We start from the raw sequence: 22101 nt of genomic DNA on the forward strand, positions 1-22101 counted from the left end.
TCTGGCTCGTCTTGTCCCGTCAGGGGGCAGTAAAGCCTGCGCTGTGGTGGAAACAGAGTGATGATGTTTTTTAATCTTTGAGCGATAGGCTGAGATCATGACAGAGAAAATCCATGAAACTCCTTGAAGATTGACTCAGTGCCACAGACAATGTGGTAAAGCGAGGCTGACTAAGAACACACTCTGAGAGAGAGAAGCGTGTCGGTAATTATTGTGGCTCAATAATAGTTCCTGCTCTCACTTTTACCTCGCGGACAGAAAATGGGAGTTAACCATTTCACCTGGGAAAGACCTGATCACTCCGAGCCACCAATCAGCTTCCACCTCCGCCTGCACCCCGCCCAAGAGAGAGAGGGAGCGAGAGAGCGAGAGAGAGCGAGAGCTGATGCGCAGCAGCATGCTTCCACATCGTGAACACCTCCTGCTGCCTGAGGATTAGAGCTCACACTCCAATCTGCGCTCAACTTCAGCGGCTGTGAAAACCTCGTTCGGACTCGGACTCGGCACCAGAGTGTTTCCTCCCAAGTTCCCGCTGTGCAAGAAGCAGACGCGTGCATGGTTATGTAAGTATTTTCCCGGGGAGGGCGCGGGGTGTTCGTCCCTCCAGGACTTACCGAGAGAGTTAGGAACGAGAAAGAATGCGACGTCGCCGGGCAGAGTGCGCCTCGCTGCAGCTCTGAGCTCCACATGTGCGCACAGCTGCGCGCACATGTGGAGCTGAGGGAGCAGAGCGCGATCTGAGGCTCTCCGAGGAGCTTCTCCGTGTCTGCGGCGGAACGTAACTCCGTTAAAACAGTTTTAGTTAGCGCGTAATACACGTGTAATAACAGCCTGGCTGTTCCGGTCAGTGAGTGCACAGCGGAGTGCGCGGGGACGGAAGGTCAGCGGGTTTTTCTTCTCTCGGTGGTTTGTGCGCTGTGAACGCGCGCACGGTGAGTTTACCTTCTGTGCGCCTGACAGTCCTGCTGTCATGGCAAGTATGAACACATGTGCGGCACACAAGTGAAAGTACTGATATGAGCACGCGAGGAGACTTTAAAGAGAAACGGCTGAGGGGAGAAATCTGCGGGGGGGTCACCGGCGGGGGCGCACGGAGCCCTCGTGCTCCAAAAACACACTAGCACGGAGCAAACATGGTGGACGTGTGTTAAAAATGTCCCAAACCAGGGGCGGATCTAGAAAAAGGTGGAAATCAATGCTGCTTCCTGTAATGTGTCATTCATGTGGTTAAAATACAGCAAGTACACACATGTTTCATATAAACACACTCTGTAATGTTCGGATTGGCTTCAGCCCACAAAATCAAACGTTACAGTTACACAAAACGTGAATTTAGATTTGATGCACTGTACGGCAAACACAACAAATAAGCATGTGGCCCAACGTGATCAGCTACAAACACAAGTCTAACTAAAGTCTCACACTGTTAATATTTTATTAGGAACAATCAAACTGTTTCATGCTTAAATTTACACAAAACGTCAGAAATCCGTCAAACCGAATTTTTCACCACGTATTGCGTTCACGCTCTGGGCTCCAGCTGTTTTCATAAACTGTTTGCCTCACTTTATTTGGGGTCAGTCTTTTCAGTTAATTTACAGTTTCTCTCGCACTGACACACTGTGCTGTCAGACAAAGGAAAAGTTACATTGTTACTGTAACAAACATATTTAATCCTTTTTATAACTTGAAATGCAAATAAAACTTGTACATTTTAAAAACTTTTGCAAACAACAAAGTTATCAATCAGGTGTTCTGCATCAAATAAGATGCCACACATATTATTTGCGCCTCTCCAAAAAATAGTTTCTGTCCACTGTAAGAGCGAGGGGCACATCACAGCCTGATACCTGCAGGCCTGACAGCAGCAGGTGTCAGGCCTGCAGTGTCCACAGGTGTGGTGTCCACAGGTGTCCACCTGTTTCACACCTGCACACAGCGTTTACACTGCAGCCTGCCTTTGGTGGCAGCTGTAGAATTTTTGTGGTGGGTTGGGTACGACGTCTGTTCCTGAGATTACCAAGATTAGGAGGTTCCCATGACATCATCCACATCCTAAAGGTGAAAAAGTGTCTGAAACTGAAGGTTGAGAGTGGCCTGAGCTTCAGGCTCACAGGGATTACCCAGCATGCACTGAGCTCATTACTAGAAACCGTGTTTAATATGAAGATCCATCATGGAACAGGAGGAATATGACTGGAAATGAGAAGAAGAAGAAGAAGAGCAGGCCACCTTAGCTCGGCTCCATACAGAACTGCAGCGATTTGTTATATTTTAAGCAGATTTGATAAATGCGATCTCTGTGGTTTGAAATCAGTGTTCTCATAGTTCAAAATGAGTTTCACACTGAGACTGAGGTTCTGGGGAATTCTGACCTGCAGCTTCTTTGTGACTCAGCGTGGTCAGAAAAATGATAAGACAGTGACTCACTCTGCAAAGGGTTTATTCTGGATATCACATCATTTGTTTACAGATCATTCATAAATATGCAGTTAATAATTCCTCAAATATTTCCCCCAAAAACATCCAGCAAATTTAATCTGTTAATAAATGCCAGAAAACGAGAGCTGTTCAGTCTCTCTCACCTTAAACAAATAAACCTTTTACTTCCTTGTGTGAGTTGGAGTCGTACAAGAACCCAGCCAAGCAACATTTGCATAAGCACATCTGGCACATCTGGCAGTGGGACAGAAAACCTGCAGACAGACTTGATGTGTCATCTGAGGCATGGTGACTTTTATTTTCAACAAATGAAGTGTGAGCATAAACCATAGACTGTATACAAAAGATGGACGTGGTTGCCAAGGTGTCACCATCAGTTTGTGAACATTTTAGGCCGTCTGCGTTTTGGAGGCACAGGACGTGGTTAGCTTGGTGATCAGGCGGGAGTGTCACACAGATGCAGGCCACCCAGATTTTTCTGTGGAACTCCAAAGAATTCCATGTTTTTATAGAGCAAATAGAAAATATTCTCTAATCGTTTGAATTTACTTTTCCTTTTAATAACATTTTTTATGATAAAAAACGTGGATTTCTCTGCGTGCGGAAGTCGGCATCGGCAGACACAGAAGCCGCCACGAAATATCCCGAGACCTTCAGGAGAGTCCTGTCGTAAGATGATGCTGAAATGATATTTAAGTGTTTTAGGAAGCCCATCGGAGCGGGCACGCTCCCATTTGTGTAACTATTTTTAAATTCCAGTAGAATTACAAAGACGTAACCTAGCGCAATCATTTTTGGTTTTTTGCTTATGAAACCAGAGGAGTCGTACTTGCATAACATGCGTTCAGCTTGTCCGCGGTCACAGTTTCCTTCCACAAATGGCTTCTTGCAAAAATCGGGTAAAAAGCGCTGGCAAGAACAAAAACATTATAATCCAGAAACATGCGATCAGTTATTCATAGCACTTCCTATGTTGGAATAAACGTCAGCACGAACTATCGCACGTTACCTGCAAAAACCAAAAGTGACGTCATTTTTCGTGGAAACGTAGTTTTTTCATTACAGGGCCTTAAAAGCTGGTTTCCTGTTTGACTTTGTGCCGCTCTGTGTAGTTCCTGAGACGCTCCGAACTCAAACTGCACTGTTGGAAATCATTTATTTTAATGCTGTTTTTTTGCAAATTGTGCACAATAATATTTATTTTCAATTTTCCTGCTCGTCAGCAATATTAAAATAAAATCCCAGAATTTCACCAACATGGAAAAACTTTGATCAAAATGCTCCAACAGTACAAACACAGTCCAGAGGTTCAGCTCATTGACTCCAGTTAAATGAGGTGAAGGCTAGCGCACAGCTAGCAGCTACAGCTCCCTGTGTCACCCTGCACGTGTCGGTGAGAGAAGCCACGCCCCCAACCATGCAAACTTGAATCCAGGTGAATTATAAAAACATGTGCGCAGGTGTTATAGAGGAGGAAAGAATCCAGCAGTTTGTGTATCAGGTTGTAAACATGTTTGTTTCTGCTGTTTTAACATGTGACTCGCCGCAGCCTCTGCTGGACACTCGTGGAACTGCAGGTTTTGGTGCTTCAGCTGCATGAAGCTCAGTGCTAGAAAGATAAACAGTCCTGCAGCTCAAGCGTGAAACATTCACCTCTGACAGCAGAGCAAAGGCGCCGTCACTGTGAAGCTCGCCTCCTCATTTCCTGTCACGTGTCTGCTGCTCCAGCGACGGATGTTCGCCCTGAACCCAGTCTCTAATAATGAGGTCAGTGTGTGTTTATCACCCTCGCCGCTGCGTCCGGCGTCTGCTGATCGCCACAGTCCCGTGTAGCATGGTGTTCTCCACCTGAGGCAGGACTCTGATGTACAGACGATGTCTGCACATTGTCTTTCTCATGAGAGGAGGCGTTCCCTTCAGAAAAGGCCCACAGTAAAAGTCCACTGTGACCTTTACAGGTGTTTATCACATAAATGTGCCCTTGGGGCTGATAATGTAAAGGGTCCATATTTCCACCATTTCTCTCACTCAGTATCAGCAGAAATGTAAAGCCAGGATCATCAGAGCCGGAAAAGGTTGGATTGGTGCTTTCTTATCCAATAAGGAGCGATATCTGGAGATTGAAGCTCTGGAAAGCTCAGTCTTAGAAATCTTGGTTTTGTTGAAGTTTCTCTAAGTGTTCGGTGCATCTAAGCTAAGTTAAAGCACAGGTTTCACTCTGTGGCTGCTGCAGCAAGAAGCACTGAAGCTTTGGCTCGTCCACAGTCGAGCGCCGTGCATGATCGACATGTGCATGCGTGGATAGCAGAGGCTCAGAGCGCTCCGTTTTCAGAGTCTGGGGTTTTGATGTTAAACATCGAGCCGTTTATTTGTAGCTCGATGTTCTGACAGAAGAGCTGCAGTTCTGTGAGGAGTCCTGGTGTACAGTTCAAAGTGGGAGCTCGTGGCAGTTTGTGTTCTTCGTGGCTCTGCTGGAGGAGCCGCATACCTTCGTTCTGTACAATAGGAGCCGAAGCACACAATGTATGAAGTCTAAAGGCTCCATCTGAGCTGGAAGGGGCCATAAAGTACATGACAGATGAGGAATGCTGCCCCCAAAGAGTTAGAGAGAGACCCTGAGGAGCTGACCCCTCCCACACACACACACACACACACACACACACACACACACACACACACACACACACACACACACACACACACTCTTTGGGAGTGAACAATCCCCTCTTGCAATGCGCTCCTTAATCTGCAGCCACCAGACACAACTTTGATGTGAAGCCCCCCCCTCTTGTCCCTTTCGCTGGGCCCCTCACGCTGCCCTCCGTCCTTCCTCAGCTCCTCGGATTCTTTCTCACTTCCCTCTGTTTCTGTTTCTCGGAGCTCAAACACACGGCCTGGAAAACGTTAAAGATATGCAGCGAGGGCGAAGCAGGAAGGGAGCTAACGCAGCCGTGGTTACGTGTAGTTTTAGACGGAGAATCGGTCAGCAGGTGCAGAAACGTTACCGCCTCCAGTGTTAACCAGGAGTGGTCTGTTCTCCCACAGACAGCATGAACGATGCCTTACACCTGCTTCAACATCCACCAGGGGGCGAAACCTGGTGGATGAAAGTGGTCCCAGCTCCATCCAGGCAAATATAACCTCTGTCTCTCTTCCACAGCATGTCTTTATCCTGTCTTCCTCCCCCCGCCCCTCCCTGAGCCTGACCCGGAGGTTTCTTCCTATTAAAACGGGTTTTTTCCTTCCCACTGTCGCCAAAGTGCTGCTCATAGGGGGTCATATGACTGTTGGGTTTCTCTGTATGTGTTATTGTAGGATCTATCCTAAAGCGCCTTGAGGCGACTGTTGTTGTGATTTGTATAAATAAAATGTTGAAGCGTGTCTGAGGTTCTCGTCCAGCCTGTTGGCTTCAGCTGCCGGCCGCTGTGGCGATGGCAGCTTTGGGTTTCAGTCATGTGCATTTCTCACGTCGCTGTCGTCTCCCGTGTGATGTAGAAACATAGTAACTCTGAGAAGTTGAGCCGTTTGTTCTGTTTCTCTGTGGGAGTTTCCATCATGTAAAATTTGCATAGCTTTAGTCTTTGTGGTGACAGATTCTCCCCCTGTGCGGTTCTGGTGTCGTGTAGGCAGCAGGAGACAGTGTTATTCTGTACGTCACCGCTGATGACGGCCGTGATGCCGGCTTATAGTGCTGTTACTATAAGCAGTGCTATATACTGTTGTTGGGTCTTTGTGCCACAGCATGAGGTGAAGATGCAGAGAGCCGAGGCCAGAAACTAAAATCGTTAAATGAGAGAACGACACCTATGAGGTGGAGTGTTTCTCCTGCTTCTGATGAGCTTAACTGGACACATCAGCAGCAGAAACTAATCCAGGTCTGACGGCTGGCTGACCCCCCTCACCGCCTTCCACCCGTCAGATTCACTCTTTCCAAACATGTCTGCTCCTCACAGCGAGCGCGACCATTTCACCCTCTCGTCAGACCTCGTTTTCTTCAGGCACCTGTTGGGTTTCACAGTGGGTGAAAGGTTGAAAGCGTGGGGACTCGGAGCAGTGCGCTGTTTAGTGTCTGAACTCTTTCACCTCTCCGGAGGGGGAGTTCCTCACCCAGGACTTCCTGCTGCCTGCCAGCCATATAAGTGTGTGTGTGTTTGTGTGTGTGGGCGTAATTACTCACGTTGTGGGGCCACAAATCTATCCCAACAGTCACATTGTGGTTTCCTCCTTCCTCCTGGGGATAAAGCTGATTCTAGCATAAAACCATTGGATCTGAAGTTTAGAGACAGGCTTTTAGGGCCTGTTTGGATCTTTTGTCTGCAGGTGTGCATGCAGGCGTGAGGCTCGAGCGGCCACAAACTGAGTTAGCTCGTGCTTTCGTTCCAGACCAAACTAACAGGATGTGTCCATCCACCGAGACGGGAAACTCGAACAGGAAACTAAGAAAGCTTCAGTGCAGCTGACAGGAACGTTGGGCTTTCAGCAGAGCAGCAGGGCTGTAGATCCTACCTGTCACCTCACTTGGTTAACGAGAAAACAAACTAAAAAAACTTAAATGACCCTTGACCCCTGAGCGCAGCCCTGAAAGGCGGGTCCTGGTTTGCATCGACTGATTGTTGATCCACTCTCCAACACTTGAATTCAGAGCTTCCACGATGGCGGCATGCCGGTGGATTTCCTCGCCTACCGCCCCCCTGTTTATTTTCAGCCACTGAATTTTAGCGACAGTCATTGGTGGATCCAGTCTCCTCATGATGGAAAACAGTTGATGTGTTTGAGTGTGCAGGAAGCACCTGGCAGAGTCATGCAGGTGGTTGTTTTATGGTTCAAAGCATGTGAGAGTGCACGATCCCGAATGTGCACACAGCACAGAGGATGCATGTGCGTTTGTGTAGCTCCTACACTCAGTTTGACCCCAGTGTGCACACAGTTTATTGCAACATGAGGAAACTTCACCTCATTTAACGCTCTTTCATTCGCTGTTGTGAAGCGATTACAAGTCTGCTGAGTAGAGATGGGAATTTATACGAATTGAGTGATTTTGATTCCATAATCTGCATGTTGTGGATTAGTGCTGGGCGACATGACCACATATATCTACCGTGTGGACGACAGAAAAGTGTCTATCGTGCCATTTGTCTTCTATCGTTTCTAACCTAATTTTATAAACTATTACATAAAATATATCATCAAATAGCCTGTGGCAAATGTATTAGTGTTGTCTTGTCACTATGCATTCTCTAACTTTATGCAAGAGAAAATAAAGTATTAAAAAAAATGAAGAAACGCCGTCTTGTGGTTTTGCGACATGGTGCTGCTTTACGTGCTTCATGCCCGGACATGCACCAGGCAGAGATGGCTGCACAGGCAGCCCAAGAAGAAGCACTTTTACCAAAACGGGGTACGTCTGTGATTTGGTTACTTGTTGGGTTCAACAGCACCAACACAGAGCAGAAGACGCCCATTTGTAAGCTATGCTATAAAACTATTCCCGCGCCCGATGGCAACACAACAAATCTCTTGTATCACCTACAGAAGGCCCACGAAGAAGAATCCAGAGAATCCGAGCTAAACCAAGCTGTGGAACGACGGGAGCAAGTTGGGAAAGAAAAACTATACCAGCTGAAGATGCAGCAGCCTTTCACACGAGGCCCGTATGAGAAAACGTCCCAGCGCCATAAACAAATCACAGGCGCCGTCTCGCGTTGCATTTGTAAAGGCATGGCCCTGTTTATGTAGTTGAGAAGGACGGCTTTCGTGACCTCGTCAAAGTCCTTGATCCGAGGTACGTTATGCCCGGTCGTAAGCACTTCAGTAAAGTCGAGTTGCCTCGCTTATACGAAGCATGGCGGCCAAAGTAGAGCAGGATGTTTGCAGTGTCGTGCATTAAGCCTTGGCTGCTGACCTGTGGACGAGCAGAGATACGCAGCCCTGCATGAGCGTAACCATCCGCTTCATTAACGAAGACGCCGCGCTCGCTGTTGACAGACTGCGGACTTCCCACATGACCACACTGGAGTCATGTTAGCCCAAGGTATGAGTCTGCCGTCGCTACGTATTTACCGTGCATAAAGTACATTATGTGCGTATATACACGTGCACGTAGTACTAGTATACATACACACATTAGTTTTACTAGCATATATGATATGCATGTTAGTAAAACAAATATTTTGGGCAGAAAACCTTGAAACTGTTGTGCACTTTAAAAAGTTCATTTTAAATGTATGATTTTGAAAATAAAGAAGGCCACAGCTGTTTTCCTTTGATGCGTTTATATTGCTGCACTAAAATGCACGTTTCTCATTTGTGACAGTTCCTTTAAACCTTCAAAATAAAGTTGGAGAAAAGTGAGCAATGACATCTGTCACACTTTTCAGAGAATAAGTGGAAACATTGCAGTATATCGTGATATATATCGTTATCGTGATATAAAATAATTCATATCGTGATAAATATTTTTCCATATCGCCCAGCACTACTGTGGATCAAATGTTTGTGTGTGCTGGAGGTGTTTCCCCTTGGCGTTGGGGCGTTTTCTTCAAAGTGATGCGGTACATTACTTAATTACACTCAGGAGAAATCAGTTTGTTGCACTACTCGCCGGAAGTTAAACGACCTGAAACACATAATCACCATTTAACAGGTGACACACAGCGACACGTGCTAATGACGGCATCTTAGTATGTAGGTATGAACACAAATTCGACGGCACAACGAGACATTAAAGCAGTCGCCATGATGATTCTACTTTAAAAACACGGACAGGTACAAACACAGCCCGACTCTCACAGCTGGGGTCAGCTTTCACGCTACATTCGTGGCTAGCTTAGCGTTAGCATGCTGTCTGGCTAGCTTAGCCTTTAGGATGTATTCTGTGCAGAGCTGAAGCATAATGCATTTGTTTGTGTCCTGGATGCAGTTTCCGCTTTACCATTGCGCGCCCATCCTTTTGTGCAGCAAAGTCCAGTGTCACCTAAAGAAGGATTATTTTGAGTTGTGAATCATGCAAAGCTGCTGTAGTCCAAAAAGAGACGAGCTGGAACTGAGCAGAAAGAGAAGATCACCTTAATCATCCTGCGACCGTTCAGTACCCAGAGACTGACCTTTAACCTCGCTGAAATCCTAACCTACACACACGTCTGTGGTGTAAACACACACACACACACAATAAAATGAGTATTTAGGTTGACCAGCATGAGGCTCAGGAGAATGCAGAGTCATATGGTGTGTGCCTAACACACACACACACACACACACACACACACACACACACACACACACACACACACACACACACACACACTGATAGGTTTGTGTGTTTGCTTTTTTCAGGCTTTTTTGGGTCAGATCAGTCCCACAGAGCAGCGAGGTGTGAACTCTTGGAGAACAGGCAGTGCTTTTATTTGCAGTGATAAATTAGTCCAATAGTCAATGCAAATATGCAATCAATCAATCAATTTATTTATAAGCACATTTAAAAACAACACAGATTGATTAAAGTGCTGCATGCAGTAAAAAGTAGAACAAACACACAGAGAATGAAACTCAGTCACAATTCAAAGCTAAAGAGTAAAAATGTGTTTCCGACGTGTTTCAAAAATGTCGAGTGTTGGAGAGACGATGACCAGGCTGTTCCAAGTTTGTGCGCAGCAATCACAAAGGCCCGCTCTCCTCTGCGTTTGTCCTGTGGTGCTACGACGTCCTGCGATGTTCCCAGCAATGACCCGCGCTCGTGAAATCCTACAGCAGGCAAGCAGTCAGTCTGTCCGCTCTCACGTCACAACTATCGGGCTTGGCGAAATATTCTAGCGCTGACGTCACCTGACTCCGCTGTTAAACAGCTCTGATGATTGCAAACAGCTGGAAACAGCTTCAGATGCCCTTCAGCACCTGACTTCCGGAGCAACTTCCATAAACAACCCCAGAAATGGAGAGGGAGAAAAAACCCGCAGGCAGGTCGGGGAGCGTCCGATCGTGTCACGTCTTTACTTTGGCTTCTATTATTTTCTGTTTCATCCATTTCTTCCTTCTTTCCTTCCTTCTGTCTTTCCTTTGCTCCCTCATCCAGCTTCCGTGTGCTGTTCGGTCGTTCGTTTCCTTCGATGCTTTGATCCGTTCTCACTGTGACTTTATTTGCTCTTCTTTCCTCCTGATTGTTCTCACAGATTCGTGTTTGTGCTCTGCCTCTGTCGTCATGCTCAGCCGCAGTAATGCCCCATCGACGCACTTCTCCTTCTTCTTCACGCCGTTTGCGTCGAACGCACTCTGAAGCGCGGCCGTGAACATTTCGAGCTCCGCTTCCGAACAAACTCTGAGTGAAACTGACGATCATCATCAGCTGTGTCATTAAAGCAGCACTTCAGCGTTAGGAAGGAAGTCTGGAGTATCCGAGGAATTTCATCCGAGGCCACAGCGGCGATTGTTGATTGTTCAGCTGCGCATCCTCTCTGCAGAGGCCCAGGATGTGGAATGGGCGTGTAGGTCGCAGCTTTATGTTAAACATCCTTCCTTATTTTCTGTCTTTAACCTAAAGCAGTGATTAGGTCGTCCTGTCGAGTCTGTCGGCTGCCTCTCCAGAGAGGCCGAGGCACTCCGCCTGCACCGTCAGGCAGCCACTAGTTTTCGTGTCTCTCTCAGCCTATCAGAACCTGGACGTATCTCCACCTGACGGAGAGTTTGAGATCCTCTCCGAACGACGACGAGGTAACCGGTGACCGGTTCGGCCTGGAGGGAAGACTTGAGCTTGTTGTATTTCAGAATGGAATTTCAAAATAAGAGTGAGGAGATTGTTTAATTAACTCGATCGCTGGAGGTGTGATCTCTCTCTGATGGATTAAAACTAAAGATAGACCCACACCTGTGCAGCCCAGCACTACCTGTGACACGGGGAGGGGCTAAAATAGCTCGCCTCAGAGGCGGTTTAACTGGTTGAAGCTGAAAACCATGTGTTTCACACAAATGCTTTTTTCTATCTAACATTCACACGTAGTAGCGCAGACTGGGGATCAAACCTCCAACCTCACGATCAGTAGGTGACTTGCTCCACCCCTAACTCCTCTGGTAAAGTCTCAGTGAACTCCAGCTGTAAGTCCAGCTGCCCGAGGACCCGAGGAAGAAGAGCGTTATTCCGAGCAGACGTGACGCTGACGGAAACTGTCTCACGTTTTTGTCCTGCAGGTTTGAGAAGGAGTCAGCACAGACACGGGAATCCAGCGCCACCGCCATGCCTTCCAACAAATACTCTGCTGCTATCATGGAGAAGAGCAACAACATGACGGCCACAGTGAGTCTCACACACACACAGTCATGGCCACTCCCCCAGCTGCTGCCTGAGCCAGCTGTGGGTTTAAAGGAGAGTGTGTATCGCTGCCAAGGCAGATGCCCGGGCAGGACCGCCAGCATGTTACATGAGTCTAATTGAGAATGCACGTCAGCAGAGAGGCTGCATGCAGTGCCACACACACACACACACACACACACACACACACACACACACACACACACACACACACACACACACACAGCTGAGGCGGAAACCAGAAATGTTTGGGAGACGGAAGGACAGAGGGAGGAAGGAGTTGAAGCGAGGAGGAAAGGATGGAGGGAGCACAGTGGCCTCTTTATAAGCTCAGCAAATGGATTCACTTCACACACACAGACACACACACGCACACACAGACGCACACTTGGCTCCTCCTGTCGTCCGTTACTTCCTGTCTTTCACTCATATATCACTCCATCACTGATCCGCCACCATCTGCTTCTCTTCTTTCTCCACTTTCACCTCCTCCACCCGTTCGTCTCCTCTCGTCTCCGAGTGTTTGTGCAGCTTTTCTTTTCTGCTCTTTGGGATTCAGGGAAAGTCGGGCAGCTTTGATCCGTAACACTTCCTGCTCAGGGAATAATTTCAGGGTTTCTTTACCGCTGTTTTGGGACTTCGGCGGTGGTGTGAGTCAGCATCTTTTGATTTGTTGCATCGTCACTGGCTGTCAGCTTCAGCACCGTCCTGTGTGCGTAGGGGAGAAAGGCTTTTGGGTTAGGATGCACTCCTTCGCTCACCCTGCACAGGAGGAGGTAGGAGGAGCGGGTCATGACGCCGGCAGTGTAGACGTGTTGAACACAAACGCACACACGTCCGAGCTAATCCTAAGCAGGAAATACGAGGCCTCGGTTTTTGCCGTACTTGTGGCATGGGGCGGGTCTTCGCTGCTTTCCAGCCCCCCTGGTGAAAACGCTCCACCCGGTGTTTCTAATCATTCTGGCCGTCACTAAGACGATTTGACAGCATCATCGGAGCGCCGCAGGGCAGTCTGCTTCATGCCAAGGAATGTGCGTGACGTAGCCTGCGAGGCGTCGCGGGGTCACACCAGCCAGAGCGGCTCTCAGTAAACACAAGCTCGATCTTTCAAAGAAGCGTCGGTGACCACAGCAGCGGGCCATAAAAGGAAGTGAAGCGTTGCTTTGTACTTCCTGTTGAGGCACAGGGCTGACGGATATCCAGGGAAGCAGGTTTGGGAGGACGGTGAGGATGATGATGGCGTGTGCGCTGACCTGGCCGACGCCGAGCCGTGTTTTGGTTCTGGTGTGAAACTAAACGAGGCAGAATGAGCGATTTAACGAAGAGCGTCAGTCACCTGGAGTTCAGTAGCTGAGAGCGGAGAGGAAGGCTCTGTGGTCCTTTGACCTGGATCATGCTGTTGGTGACAGTGTCTGACTTCACCTGGGCCTCATGTTGAGGAGGGGCTCAGCGTAGAGCCGCTGCTCATCCATATCGAAAGGAACCAGTTGAGGTGGTTCGGGGATCTCCTGGGTGAGGTGTTCCAGGCATGTCCCACCGGGAGGAGGCCCCGGGGCAGACCCAGGACCCGCTGGAGAGATTATATCTCTCGGCTGGCCTGGGAACGCCTTGGTATTTCCCCGGACAAGCTGGGGGAGGTGGCTGGGGAGAGGGAGGTCTGGACTTCTCTGCTGAGGCTGCTGCCCCCGCGACCCGACAAGCAGAAGTAATGAAGGAGAGAGATGCTCAGTCCTGCAGGGTCCCTGAGGAAGCACTTTTCTTATATTGGTGCCAGCAGCAGAAGCTTCGTTTGCTCCAGCTGCTGGGTCAGAGTGTGTATAACCACATAAGCGTGCAGCCAGATGTTTTTACAACGAGTCTCTAGGTCAGACTGTGACACCATAGCGTCATCATTTATGTTTTAATATGTTTGTCAGCGATGCGGAGCGCGGTGTGAGAGCCGGGGCCACGTAACATCCAGCTGTGCTGCAGGAACTCCCTCCAGCTGTGCTATTTCATCCAGCTGTTAGGTTAAGCAGTTTCCACGGTGGGCTGGAGCAGGGACTCCCCGGTCTTGTTTTCACATACAGAGCTCCTGTGGAGTCTTCATGCAGCTGAAACATCTGCAGAGGCTCATGAAACAGCTGCTCCTCCCTCGTCTGCTCCACTCGGACTTCATAGCAGCTGCAGGTGGATGGATGACTCCACGTCAGCTCACACACACTGCTTCAGCTCTCACTTCCAGAAATCTGCGGGTGAAGGTTTAAAGATGGACTAAATTAAATCCAGCTGGTCTCTACGTCAACGCTCGTGTAGCTTCTGTTCATGGACGATCCCCCGACCGCTGCCCTGACGCCTGGTAGGTCGTATATGCCGCCCACGCGTTCGGTGCCTCCTGCTCGCTCCAGGCCCGAGTCCTTCTGAAAAGTTCTGTTTGGTGTGCGAGTGGTAGCTGCCATCAGCAGCAGTCCTGCATGAGGTGGAGACCACCTACTTCAGGGTGGAGTAGCTGAACTTTATCATGCTGTAATCAAAATCTCCGAAATGTCAGCGTCGTTGTTTTCTTGTGTCTGCGAGCCTGGCTGCAGCTCGACGGCTCATAATCAGAAGGAGCTTCGACTAACGAGCCCGAGTGTACATATTTATTATAAACAACACAAAACAACTCATTTGGTCCCAAAAGGAAGTGGGACAAGGTTCAGTTCAGCTGAATTTAAGTCTAATTAGAAAAGTAACAAAAAACATCCAGAATGGACAAAAATACAAAAATCACTCGACTCTGGAAGTGATATTTAATATTTAATAAATAAAACCAGTCAGTAAACTTACCGGCACAGCGTTTTCATTCATTGTAACAAAGCAAACAAAGAAACCGACTCAGCGTTTAGTGGGTGGAGTCAGGGCACAAGGTGGAATAAATGGGCACCGCACAGACAGCAGCAGCGATGGAGCAGATTGACCCGCAACGTATACAAAGTTCATTCCCGCCACAATGAATGGATTTCCGGACGTGAGGTCGGATATGTCGTGATTTTTAACGTGGCGTCTGTGAGACCAGCTCTTGGGGAATAAATGCATCCACAAACCAACAGAGGACGCGGCGCCGTGACCTCGGTGAGCGAATGTCTCAGCAGCTGAAACGATTCAGCGTGTTTCACTTTTCCTGCCTCGTTTAGCCGTCTCAGCAGTTTCTGCTCCAAACCGCACTGAGCGCACACTTTCTCACGAGTTCACAGAGTTCATTTGTTATAGTGGAAACTTGCACACACACACTGTTTTACGAGCATTAACAATCACAAACAGATGCAGATATGCACTGTGGTCATTTGGCTTAAAAACTCTGCACAGTCTGAATTTTCCATCTGTTTCACAGCTGCTCCTTCCCTCCTCTTCCTCCCCTTCGCGGCTTGTTTTCTTCCTCTGACTCTCTAAAGTGTCGTGATGATCTTTCTGCTGCTGCTCCGCTGCAGGCTGCACTCTGATGTTGGTCGTAAACACTGGCAGCTTCAGCCTGCATTCGCTTAAATCCAGACTAACAGCAGCACCTTGTCACTAAATCACTATTAGAACAAGTACCAAAGTTCTTCACACATAAAATGTTTGGCTCCACCTAGCTGCGGTGCAGCCTCGCAGACAGCTAGCAGCTACTGCAGCGGCTCTATCATGGGATAGACACACACACACACACACACACACACACACACACACACGCACACACACACACACACACACACACACACACACACACACGCACGCACACACACACACACGCACACACACACACACACACACACACACACACACGCACACACACACACACGCACACACACACACACGCACACACACGCACACACACACACACACACACACACACACGCACACACACACACACACACACACAGTGGGGATTAAGGTGGAATCGGTCCTTTCAGTGGGACGCTGAAGTTCGTGTTCAGGCAGAGCAGGGAGGGCGCTGCACGAACTCACGTGTCCGGCTCTTCTGAAGCGATGCCGGGAGAAGGAGCAACGAAAGCATTCCCGCCCGCCTTCGTGTCCTCGCCGCTCGGATTCCTCGTCGCTCCTGTATCCTGACTCGCTGCCAGCGCTGCAGATTTGTCACGCGCGCTGCTTTTCTTTCACGGCTGTAGTTTGTTGAGTCAGATGTTGACTTCAGCTGCTGCTGAACATGCCCGATGCCTGAGTACACAGACTCAGCGTTAGTTCTCCATTATTTTAGTCTCTGCACCGTCTCAAGCTCACACAGAACATGTTTTTGTAAAGTCCTCGCTGGAAACAGACAAAGACACTTTCAAATCAGAGTGCTCAGCAGGTGATTGGATGAACCAGCTGGATATGTGTGACCAGTCAGATGGTGTCTCTCACCAAAGCTGGGCACAAAGTGAGAAGATGAAACGCCATCAGTGCTGTTCTGGAAGCCTCGATCCTCTCACGGTGGAGTCAGGCCAAATGTTTGGTCATTCATAACTTACATGACTAATGCCACGCTGGATTACATGAACCGCTGGTTTCCAAACCGTGTGCCGAAGCAGACTGGTGTGCACGGGACAAGTCCAGGTGTGCCTTGGAATGAAAACTATACAGTCATCTGCTGTCATGGATCCAACGCTCTTCAAAGGAGTGCTGGTCCTGCACCAGAGACTCCAAGATCCTTAACTGAGTGTGTGACAGTGTCTGAGATAACGATTAGAACAATTACAGGAGTCGTGCAAAGCACAGATGCTGTAAATGGTCCGTCGCGTGTGCGAAAAGAAAGCGATGGCAGCCAGGTGACGCAGTTTTACAGTAACGCGCACGAGTCCTTGTTTTTCCTAAAATAAGCCGTCCTGTCCGGCAGTTTCATGAAGCACAGAGTCCTGAGCCGTCATTGCTTTCTATGTATCTGCTTCAAAATCGGTGCAGTGATTGATTGAAACGTGACAGCGTCCTTCTGACCAGCTTCAGCCTCAGGATTTGTTTAGACACCCGAAAACGAGTAAAAACACAGAAGAAGAAAAGACCTTCGGAGACCTACTGCTCAGCGCCTTTAAACCTGCCGTGACCTGCCCTCTGTTCTTCCTGGGCAGTTTGAAACCCACTAATGGGAACTCTTGACCTTTTGACCTCGGGTTTTCTGATTGGTGGACTAAACATCTCAAATATGTAGAATATGTTAGGAAGAAGGAGAAGCGGAGGACATGATTTAGTTTGTCTATAAATGTATCTGCAGCTGTAAACGATGGTCCTGATGTCACAGTCGGGTCGGACTGGAGCAGCCAGGGATCAAACCACCAACGGTACAGCGTCGCTATGACTACGCCCGCTGTAACCGCCGCAGTTGTGTGGTGTCTCTTTAAGACAAGCTAACTTAAAGTTTCACTTAAAGTTACAGGTTGTGTGAACGCTGCTCGCTTCATGTATGATGAGACAGCAGCCGTTCAACGCGGCGCTCATCCACCTGTCAGTGAGGTGGTTCTCACCGCCCCAGGTGGAGGCGCAGATGTGTCAGTGTTGCTCGTGAACAGCTGTGCCTGAAACACAGCTGTGGCCTGAAGCTAAACACGGTGGGTGGATTCTCCCAGATCAAAGAGTAAAACTGCGTAAAAGGCAGTGAGGCTTTGGACTGTAGTTACACAACATCCTCGTGCCTGATGGCTTTTTGTTTGAAGTGCTTTTATTTAGCTAGCAACAAAGAAAACTGCTGACATGTCAGTGTTTGGACTTGTAACCAGGCTGTGTTTAACGCTGCAGACCTGCCTGCAAGACCCACAAGACCACAGAGTCTCAGCTGACACACACACAGAGCGCAGCAGTACGACACGGACAGTAAGCTAACGTATTGGATGCTGGAGATGACGGATGACCCACTTGGAACGGCACCAAACGTCTGCGGCAGTCAGGAGATTAGAAGCCTGAACAAGTCCTGACTGCACCGCGTCGGCTGCCCGCTCTCAGCTCAGTGTCAGGCGCGCTAATCGTTTGTCACGTGACGCTTTAATGGCAGCCGTCACAGCGGTGAGGCCAGAGGCTCCGGTGAGTGTTTGCCTGAGTATGACCTGAGGCTTCGGGAATGTGGAGCGTTGGTGTCGGCACGTCAAGCACGCCGTCGTCATGCAGAGCCCTGTGTGGGCTGCAGGGTCAGGGTGGCGTGCGCTCGCGTCACAAACTTCAGGCTTTAACGTCACTGAACTTAAAATCTGGGAGTTGGAAAAGTTGCTTATTGGAACAATGCAAAGCAGCACAGTGCTGTGCAGAAGTCCTGAGCCAGCCCTCGTTTCAAGGAGCCAGACTTTCTGAAGGTCTTACAAAACCTTTGATTTGGCTGATCTTGTGCCGGACTATTTTCATTTAATTATGAAGGCATCTGCACATAACAGACACACGGGCAAAGATTTTCAACACATCGTCTGTTCCTGTTTCGTTAGTAGAGTCTGTCAAAATCTCACAGTTTAGTATTTTTAGACGAACAGGGTGATTCCCAAAGAGCAGTTACCTGGAAACCTGGGATATCTCTGTGTGCAGCATGTCCTTAAAAACATGTGAGAAGAAGACGTGTAAGGGCCAAAAACTAAGAACTGACACTGGAGATGATCAGCTGATCATCTGCTGGTCACCGGCGCTCCCGCTGGTTTTAGGCCAAACTTTTACCGTTTACGGTTCCTGAAAGCATCGACTCTGTGCGCCGCAGCCAAGTCTCAGGTAACAGTGACAAACTGAGTAAAAGGTAACAGGAAGCAGAGGTGTGGACTCGAGTCACATGACTTGGACTCGAGTCAGACTCGAGTCATTAATTTTATGACTTTAGACTTGACTTGAAAAAATGTTCTAAGACTTGTGACTTGACTTGGACTTTTACACCAATGACTTGGGACTTGAATTGGACTTGAACCGGTTTACTTGAAAAGACTTGATATTTTACCCCAAATATAAAATTTAACATGCATATTATATAGAGATTGAAAATGTGACGTCATTCACGGGTAGAACCGCAAAGGATTCTGGGAACTCGTGGCAAGCGGTAGTAGCGCACGCAGGCTTTCAATTAAAATCAGTTATACAGCGATAAAAAGAAACACAAAAATGTCAAGAAGCTGTTGTATTATTAACTGCAATAGCCGGTCGCATGACAGCCACGGGAAGCCGACGGGTAAAGAGATCGGTTGTTATCGGATTACGTCGTTGAAGAGAAATTGTTCGAGCCATGTTTCCGAAGTAACAAAGACGCGACGGATGGCCTGGATTGCAGCCATTCAAAGATCAAATATAACGTCCCAGAACCCTCCAGCTCACAGGTTAGTCTGCTCCAAGCATTTACACGAAGGTCAGTCTGCTGTTGTAGTTAATGCGTCATTTTCATAACATAATTGGTGATATAGGTTACAAGCAAGTCTGGCGCTGAACAGAAATTGTCGCGCTATGCTCCTTTATTTATTGTGCATAAATAGTGAATTGTCCTGACACAATATTGTGTTTCGCTTCTGTTATTATGGTACATTGACAAAAACATATACTTTTATTCACAGGATAAAACAGGTTTTTTGTATCACTAATTGCCCAGTACGATTACAGCATACAGTATTATTGTCACTGCTACATTTCTGTAACGCTACCAGAAATTATTTCCACTGCTAATTAATTACCGTTGAGCTCAAAGGTCCTATTAATAAACGGTTAAGGAATGTGTATTTATGACGACGATTTGTGAGACTGGTAAACTTATGATACGTACGATGGTCTTTCGTTCTACACGGTGCATTTCAAGGTCCTGCACCCATCCGTCGGTAAACTGTACCTGGGCTTGTTGCAGTGACCTGAAGTTACTAAACTTCATGAGTGTATGCACTCACTCCAAGAACCGTGTAATTATAAATATGCATATAAATATGCTAGGATGAGATAGCTGACTTCATCTAACTAGCAAATGTTGTCCAGGCTACGTTGGTGATACAGTTTTTTTTAATGTGTATGATATTTTTGTCATGCGATTTTAAAGCTGGTCCTACAACCGCATCCAAGAATAACATGCAGCTTATCTCAGAACTGTCGGTGAAAATTATTCTTGGAGCTAGGTTTAATTGAGCTGCATTTTAAAGAGGTGCAATTTCACAATTTGTGTATATTTTCTAAGTTCACTATTTTGTCATGTGTTGAGAAAAACACAGATTTAAAAATTACATGGTCTAATATTTACATTTAGCATAACTGCAACATTATTTTTTCGTTTTTTTTTTTTTTTAAAGACTCGAAAGGACTTGAAATTCAAAGTTTCAGACTTGTGACTTGACTCGGACTTTTACACCAGTGACTTGAGACTCGACTCTGACTTGCCTGACATTACTTGAGACTTGACTTGAGACTTGAGGATAAAGACTTGAGACTTACTTGAGACTTGCAAAACAATGACTTGGTCCCACCTCTGACAGGAAGTGAAATGTAAAATAAAATGTTTTCTGTGGAGCTCCATCATCTCTCTCTTCTCTCCGGGTGGAGGGCTGATGGAGCGATGGCGTCTCTGTGGGGCGCCTCTGCCACTCATCTGCGTCCCGCCTCACTCCGAGGCTTTATCTCAGATAACAGTGTTTGTGATTCTGTTCTGTCTCCAGGCAGCGGTGAACGGGGACACGCCTCCAGCTGAGGGCCTGTCCGAGAATGACAGCGGAGTGGAACTGACCAATGAGAACAGCCCCCTGACTGCGGCCGAGCCGCCTTCACCCTTCAGCCCCAAACAGAACGGAGACGCTGCCTCGCCTCAGGGTAACTCACGCCACTCGTCTTTACGCCGTCACTTATTTCATGTGAGACCTTTATTTTGAAGGTCCGCTGGCTTCCTGTGTGTTTGCGGACAGAAACTTCACATTAAAAGGGAAAATGTGTGAATGATTACAGCTGCCAGTGAGGTCACGCGTTTCTCAGACTTTCACTTCATGTTTCTGCTGCGGCGATGATTTCCTGCTGTCAGCATGATGATGATGATGATGATGATGAGCTGCATTTCTTCAGATTAAGTTTCTGCTTCAGTTCTTTAAAAGTCACGAGAACCTGGAGCCTGACGGAGCGATGCAGCGTGTCTGCGTCTTCACTTATTAAACATTTAGTGCATTTTTAATCACTTAACTGAGATGTTTATGTTCTGCTGTGTGAGGTTTTGTGTTTGTTCTTGAAGCTGTTGAACTGCCCAAATCGTCACGTTTAAGCTCTTTGACTTTGGCAGCCGTCTGCCCAGCGACGCCGTCCCGCGAAAATATTCAGTTTCTCTCGTACCATCTGTCTCACCTTCTGTCCATCTGTTGTCTTCCCGCCACAGATGGTAACCAGTGCTCGAGGGGAAGCAGGAAGAGGAGCAGGAAGAGACGCGAGGACGAGGAAAGCACCTGGGACTCGGTACGACTCTCGCGTAGGAGCTTTTCACCGCCCTGTGATTTAGGCGAGAGCAGAGGGGACACTGGTCTGGTGTTTGTCTCTTTGCAGGACAAGTCTTCAGGAGCGTCTCAGGGCTTGAGACAGACGCCTCGACCCAGAACCATCTTCCAGGCCGGCCTGACGTCGCACGCACACGGCAAGCCTCGCAGACAGAGCCGCAAACAGGAGCACGGCACGTCTCGGGTAAACTCTCGGGAATGTGCAGCCGTTAAAAACATAAAACATGTTGTCCACGCGGCGAGCTTAGATGCAGCTGATCTTCTTCTAGAATACAGAAAAAGATATTTGGATTTATGAAAGTCTGCAAAACGTTAACGGCTCGACTGACTCAGCGACCAGCAGGGGGCAGCAGGGAGGGGACAATGCAACAAGCTGCACAGATACACATCCATCCACCTCAGGGTGGGGTAGCGGTGGTGCTGTCAGTTTGCAGCCTGCAGAATCGCTTCTCCTCCTTCATCCTCTCTTCTTTCATAAAAGAGTTTAACAAAGATGCTTTTTATTCATTTTACTTTGTGTTTGAATATTTGGTCAAAGCGGGATGATGCTGCCGACTCATCACAGCTCCAGGATGATTGTTGCTGTCGAGTCTGTGCTCCTCACAGGTCTTCCTCCCACTTCTTCCTCTGTCAACCTTCCCTCTCCCTGCCCTCAGTGTCCCGGGAATCCTCGGGCACCTGCGGTCGGGTCCGGCGGGGTCCCGGAGACCCCTCGACTGGAGCTCATGGAACAAGACTCCAAAGACTCGGCCCAGAGCACCAGCACCTTGTCCAGCTCCGAAACCAAGCAGGAGTACAGCGTAAGTCCACATGAGTGCAAATCTTCCCGTTTGTGATGATGTGATCAGTGCCGTTCTCATCCTCTGTCTTCAACAAGATTTAGCTCCTCCCCTTTTAAGGCCACTTTCAAACACAGGGCGACCTGTGCTGGCTTTCTATTTTCTCATTGTTCAGTTTTTTTCTGCT

At 48.1% G+C, this 22101-nt stretch overlaps 1 protein-coding gene across 2 annotated transcripts in view; it reads left to right on the forward strand.

Moving 5' to 3' along the window:
- Window positions 1-368: 368 nt before the first annotated feature.
- Window positions 369-22101, forward strand: part of dnmt3bb.1 (DNA (cytosine-5-)-methyltransferase 3 beta, duplicate b.1) — a 44677-nt gene continuing 22944 nt past the window's right edge. The window contains exons 1-6 of one of the 2 annotated variants that reach the window (XM_026154950.2): window positions 369-563; window positions 11620-11725; window positions 20320-20470; window positions 21021-21097; window positions 21185-21319; window positions 21792-21935. In XM_026154950.2, coding sequence (XP_026010735.2) covers window positions 556-563; window positions 11620-11725; window positions 20320-20470; window positions 21021-21097; window positions 21185-21319; window positions 21792-21935 — 621 coding nt within the window. In that variant the 5' untranslated portion in view covers window positions 369-555. The remainder of the gene's footprint in view (window positions 564-11619; window positions 11726-20319; window positions 20471-21020; window positions 21098-21184; window positions 21320-21791; window positions 21936-22101) is intronic. The other variant, XM_026154949.2, reaches the window with a different exon arrangement.

This window comes from Astatotilapia calliptera, chromosome 20, assembly GCF_964374335.1.
Source record: "Astatotilapia calliptera chromosome 20, fAstCal68.1, whole genome shotgun sequence".
Lineage (NCBI taxonomy): Eukaryota > Metazoa > Chordata > Actinopteri > Cichliformes > Cichlidae > Astatotilapia > Astatotilapia calliptera.